We start from the raw sequence: 6,445 nt of genomic DNA, 5'->3' as shown, positions 1-6,445 counted from the left end.
CAGCATTTAACTAAACACATCTACTGGTTTCCACAAGAAGCCATGATACTGAGTAGTCAAACAAAGCCAATTGGTAGAAGAATTCAGAAAGAAGGAAACAGAAGTGGATACACAAAATCAAAACCTGCACACAATTCCCACTGAAATTTATGGGACATGAGGACAGAGCAGTGAGACAAAATTTGACCTATTGTTGTTGGCTTTGTACAACTTAAATGAATCATGACATCAGTTATTAATAAAATGATATATACTTTATTATGCACAAGAGACTAAGATGACATGACACTGTGGTTATCAAAACTGTACAACTATGCATTTCCACAAGGCTCTGAAATACTGAATGCAATATGAAATACAAAGGGGGTGTTCAGACTGGCCACAGGTATTAGCAAGTACATTTTTCCCATTCTTTGATTTTAAAAAACATCTGGCATTTGCATCTAAAAGAAATATACTTATTTATTCAAAGGTGAGAATATTGTGTTTGGGACTGGCAGGACATGGCAGCGAAGATCTGATAACGCTATGAACATCCCGATGAATGACAGACAACAACAGGGCACAACAGTCACCTCACACGAAGGGCTGCCAGCACAACCAACAGTACAGTCTTCTTGTGAAGCATGAGGTAGATATACGTAACAGAAAGAACATACAGGAGAGGAATAGTTGGGAAAGCGCAGGGGGAAGGTTACAATCATCAGCATCTACAGACATTTTGCAAAATCCATTTCCATGTGGAAAATGCTACAAAAATAGCCTGACACAGAAAGATCTGATCTCTTGAAACACAATGTCCAAAACCAAGTACTGTAAAAGGTTAGAGTTAGTGATTAGATGACACACGACAGAACAAGAAGTCTGCTTTGGAGTTTAAGTATGCTACTAATAGCTTTTACAGGCAGAAGGTGTCCATTTTAAGTCCAATCCTCCCATTCTTACATAAGAAGTTCCTCCTCAGTTGATTCCATCATGCTGAAATGAACCACTGACTCCATCCATCTAAACCCCTGCTTTCACACCCTCTGCTGGGACAGGAGAGTCTCATTGGCCTTCCAGACCCCACAGGGCTCTGCCTGTGAGTCCAGCGTGGTGGAACCACGTGGGACAGAGGTGGCAATCAGTGCCTCAGCGGTTACGCATTCAGGAGCTGCCACACCAGACACAGGGGCTGGCAGTGGAGATAAATGGGTGCTGTAAAACCAGAGCCCAGAGGTGTATCAGGCTCTGAGCTACAGGCAGCTTAACAGCTGCTGCAAAGTACTACACATTTCTGTAATAAAGTTATTCACTGGGAATGCTTGGCTTTGGTTCTCTCTCTTTACTGAAGCAGAAATGGCTCTTCCATCTGCTAAGCAATCATGTGCCATTTTGGTAAACTCTAACAGACAATTAACTGAGGTGTATTAAAATTGCTGAATTAAATAGCTGAGTATACCAAGTTCAGTTAATTTAAACTATATTTCACACACAAGTCAACGAATCAAATCTTTGACCTTTTTATATTTTTGGTTTATCCAATGGTAACTATAAATCTGTAAATTATTCTAGAATTAAACTTTTGATAAAAAGATTGATAATGCAGCATGTTTCTCTCAAAAATATACCATTATCTATTTTACATAGAATTTTTCAACCTGTCCATCCCAACAACCAAATCTAATACTTCCTATGAGAAACTACTTAATAAAATATCTGAGGAAGGAAAGGGTTAAAAACAGGGAAAGGCATTTACAAAATATGTAAATTTCACAGTAATTGAAATAAAACATTTCATATAGAGTAACTTACATTTATCTAAAACATTTAAATATATCTTTATACAGAAATTTAATGTAGTAAAATATAGCTATGATTGAAGTTAAAGACTCTAGTCTTCTTTGAAGACATCTTTAAAGACTTTACACATAGAATATGCTTTAACAATACATTCTGCTGAAGGTTAGGCAAAGCGCTTTCTTTTCAACCACACAGGTAGCACATTCATCCTCCTGATGCCTTGGAGCGGAGCCAGTCCTGCAAACCCTTCAGCATGGGGGTAACTTCCTTACGTGACACCCTGTCCACATCACCAGGACTGCTCACTGGCCTGGTAGCATCAAATATTTTTGCATGTGTAACTCTAAGGCCCCCTGCCTGCACAGACACTGAGACCAGCCCTGGTGTAGAGAGTCGAGCATGTAGTGAGGACAAGGTGTGCAGTCACCCATCTGCAAAAGTGTTTGCAGGATTGGCAACAGATTTGATTTAAAGTGAGTAACACTCTGCCTGATCCTGGGCACTTATATCTATTGCATATGTTGCACTTGGACCATCCTGGCATCAGCAAGGCACAAGTGTAGAATCAGCAAGAAATCTGCAGCTCAGACTTCAGAGCAGACTACCACTCGAGTGTAATGAAGTGTCTTCCTCTCTTGCAGAACACAGGTAACCTTCACTACAACTAATGAAAGTCGTTAATCTCATTTTTAGAGGAAAACAATGCTCTTTCTTCCTCAAAGAAGGATCAGTAGAACACATTACAAAGTGGCAAGTAACAGTCAACTACATGACAAAAGTGTCTTTTTCTGCTTTTCATTTTGCATCAATTTGAAAGTCAAGATAAGGCAATGACACTAAAAAATAGTGACAATTAGTACCCTTCTTCCATTTCCATATTCTGATAATACTTTGGGACTATCCAATCATAATGTTCATACAACAGTTTGACACAAACAATTGCACAGCTATTTTCAGAGAATAGCAAACAACAGGCACTACTGTACATTCCTTGTGCCTCAAACTCATCTCTTATTTCAAAGAGAATTTAGGCTAGTTAAAAGATTAGAACCAAATCAGCTTCTTTATCTCCTCTAGCTACCTATTATAAACTGAAAAGGCAGTCTTAAATTATATATATATATATATATATTTATGGATTATATGTTTATGTATGGAAGGAATGCTGTGCTAATTTCCAATTGGTAAAGTGGTTAGGCTGTGTATACCTTGATATTTATCTATCTGCATAAAGACATTGCCATTAAAGGTACATACCCATCTATGTTAGTGCACAAGAACCATTCTTGGTCTTTATGTGTGCCTGTATTTGGTATAGCAGATCAAAAAATCTCTAATAAAAGAGCTTTGGCCCATAAGACAAGAGGGAATGTTAGAGTGTGCTCTTTTCCAATTACCAAATCAATGAGTATTATAACAAAAACACCTGGAACAAACCTGAAGCTGCAAACACAACAGGAAAGCAAACGAGATGCTGTAGCTGTAAGCTGAACAAAACAAAGATTATTCAAAAGAGGCTAAATGTAGCTGAATAATAAAATACTATTTACCAAGGAGATGTGACATTGATGCTTTCTTGCTCAAACAGAAATCCTTTGACCTATGATCATCTTTGTTCTGCTTATCTTATGTAGTGATATGACAAGGAGTAATGTCTTTTAACTGAAATAGGGCAGGTTTAAATTAGACATTAGGAAAAAACTCTTTACTGTCAGGGTGGTGAGGCACTGAACAGGTTGCCCAGAGAAGTCGTGGAGATCCCATCCCTAGAAGTATTCCAAGGCACATTGGATAGGGCTTGAGCAACCTGGTCTAGTGGAAGGTGTCCCTGCCCATGGCAGAGGGCTGGAACTAGATGATCTTTAAGGTCCCTTCCAACCCAAACCATTCTGTGATTCTGTGACTGAATTCCCTTAATGAATACCTTGTGTCAATGAGAAGGTTCAGGGAAAGGAAAATATCATACAGACAAAGCAGCATTTTTCCAAACTGGCACAGATTTCACATTGAGGGCCCACAGACCCCTAGAACAGGTTGCAGTACTGTAAAATTAGTAGCTTTGTCACATGTAGCATAACATGCTAACAAGATCCAACAAGCTGTGTTCATTCATGCATTGTGTGCACACATACACACTCACACACACAGTGGCTTCCCCAAAAGAAAATCAGTCTTTTTTTTTTTTTTTCCATAGAAAAATCCCTCCTCATTTTTTTCAGAAGCGACCAAACCAATCCTTTTAACGTGAAGAAGCTGCTGTCTGATGACCTCCCAGAGTCCTGTGCTGCTCCTCAGCTGTGTCTGGGTTAGGTGGCACTGCTGCTGGAGCAGGGGGTGCTCTGTGTGCTGCCAATGCTGTGTGCTGCGCTGCTGTTCTCCGAGGCTGGCGGCGACGTAGGGACCTGCTGTCTTCCTGCTGCTTCCCCTGAGGGATGGGCAAGAGAAAAAGTGGGGTCAGGACAAGGGAAACTGAAAATATTGTCATAGAAAACAACAATCCATTTCTTCCCAGTCTTCCTCTTCTGGCGGTCTGTTTTCCCATGCAATTAATATACAGGGTAACAAACCTTAACTGAAGTATCACTGAAAATGTTACTAGACTTTGGCACCTAAGCATTGCTGTGCACATGGGGAAAGTAACAGCGCTGTTTCCTTGAGCATTTTACAAGCAGCTGATGGAAACTGCCAAGATCAACACTGTCTATCTTCTGTTGTCAGCTGTCACTCAAAATGGGTCCTATTACACAACTCAGACACTTTATAGCTTTGCTGTTTCCAGGAAAAAGGCCAGGAGATGTAGGCTTTGGTTTTAATGCCATATTTACTAAAAGTGTAGCTCAAGACAATGTTCTTCAATCAGCTGGATACCACATATCCTGAGACACAGTCAGTTTTCTTCATGTAGAAAACCGACAGGCTACCCGGAAAGCTTGACTCGATTTACTCCTAATACAACATGCAGGAAGTTTTCCTACAGCTACCAGAGTATGTGCAGCACTTACAACCTGTAGTGAGAACATCTCACCATTTCTCATTAACTGTTTATTGACAATAAATTAAAACCCCTTCACTACTTAGGCTGCCAAATCAAGCACTTGGGGTCTCCTCACACCATTCTGCACCTGTGGCTGAGATTGAAGGGAAAAATCCAGCTGTCAACTAAGCATAAAAGCAATAATTATGCCATTTAATGCCTAAAAGATCATAGTAAGGCCACATAGGAAACCATAACTGTGGCATTTTTAAAGTTACAGTGCTCAAGTCTGTAACCTTAGCGATATTACAGAATAGTCTCTTCGAAACAGATGGCAAGACTTAAGTTTATATAATGTGCACTGTAGCTGCCCCCTCCCTTGAGCTCATCTCCAGGATGTGAACCTGTGATCTCAGTGCAGTAACAGTCACAGTGCTGCTGCCTGAGCTGCAGACCTGCCGTGGCAGCCAGCACCAGCACGGCTGCTTTCCCAGAGACGGAGCAAGACAGAAATGATTTGTGGGATCATGGGCAAAGCAGTTAGGAATAATCAGAGGCTAGCACATCTACTGCCTCATGAGCTTATGGTGACGCAGCTCTCCTGCTCCACATTATCCTGTGTCATCCGAAACCCACTGCCATGGGTCAGGTCTGCACGCTCCAATTTTTCTTCCATGTTCAGGATTTGGTCGAGATCCCGCTCCCCAGTGACAGGCTGGAGGCACAGCCTGCACACTGAGGGTTACAGTGCAAGGACGAGCCAGCTTCCTCCCACAGGAGCTGCTCTGGCACATCCCCATGCCCTGTGTGCTGCTGCCCAGCTGCCAGAGCCCGAGCTTCTCGGAATGCGGCTGCAGAGGAAATGCGCCTTTAACGCTTTGTGTCTCAGGCCACAAAATATCCCTCTGCAGGCTACTCAGAGGTCTGCTGCAAACAAACAAGGGAGGTCTGAGGATTTCTCACAGCAGAGGTTGCAAGTGCTCTGTGTAATAGAGACCAGCAGATTTGCTGCTAGCTCAAGCCACAGCCACAGCTGAAGTGCACTTAAGGCCCCACAACACACAGTTCTTGCCTTACACCCCACTGGTTCAGGAATTGGGGAGGAAAGAAGGGACAGGACAGGACAGAAAAAGTAACAAACTAAACGACTAAACCACACTACCCAGGAGGCCAAACAAACTTTTAAAAAGAGGGTGAGGATCTCGTTTTTAAATTCACCATTCAGTCCAGCATTTTACTCTTGTGAGCAGATTTTGAGTCTGTTTTTCCCAGTGTAAGAAATAACTATTGTAGCTCATCCATGAGCCGTGGATTTCTGCTCATAGTCAGCAGATCAGAATCTACCCCCAGTCATCTGCAAATAAATCAAGTTTCAGCTTTACCTTGCTTTGGAAGTGCCTTTGTAACCCCCCAGAATAAACGGCATCAAATCAAAGTATGTTTCATCGTGCTGTACAGGCTTTCATAAGCCTTGTTTGGATGTTTCTTCCCCTCCTGCCTTGCTCCCTTCTCCTCCCGTTGTTTGTGTACATGTCTTCCTTCCTTTTGTACTACAGGATATATTTATAAAGGCAGCGATAAGCAAACTCCCTTTCATTAAAGCTAAACAAGTGATCGCAAACCTCAGAAAGCAGCGAGGGGGGCTGCAGACCCCCAGCGCCGCCGCAGAAGCCGCTCTGGCGGCAGAGG

General features: G+C 42.0%; 1 protein-coding gene across 3 annotated transcripts in view; it reads right to left on the bottom strand.

Moving 5' to 3' along the window:
- Positions 1-232: 232 nt before the first annotated feature.
- Positions 233-6,445, bottom strand: part of TGFBR3 (transforming growth factor beta receptor 3) — a 116,067-nt gene continuing 109,854 nt past the window's right edge. For all 3 annotated transcript variants that reach the window (XM_066192480.1, XM_066192482.1, XM_066192481.1), the window contains exon 17: positions 233-4,207. In XM_066192480.1, coding sequence (XP_066048577.1) covers positions 4,089-4,207 — 119 coding nt within the window. In that variant the 3' untranslated portion in view covers positions 233-4,088. The remainder of the gene's footprint in view (positions 4,208-6,445) is intronic.

Source organism: Chamaea fasciata, unplaced genomic scaffold, assembly GCF_029207755.1.
Source record: "Chamaea fasciata isolate MVZ Bird 193981 ecotype frontalis unplaced genomic scaffold, bChaFas1.0.hap1 SCAF_10, whole genome shotgun sequence".
Classification (NCBI taxonomy): domain Eukaryota; kingdom Metazoa; phylum Chordata; class Aves; order Passeriformes; family Sylviidae; genus Chamaea; species Chamaea fasciata.
The sequence above is the reverse complement of the archived record's forward strand: the minus strand, read 5'-3'. Positions and strand labels throughout refer to the sequence as shown.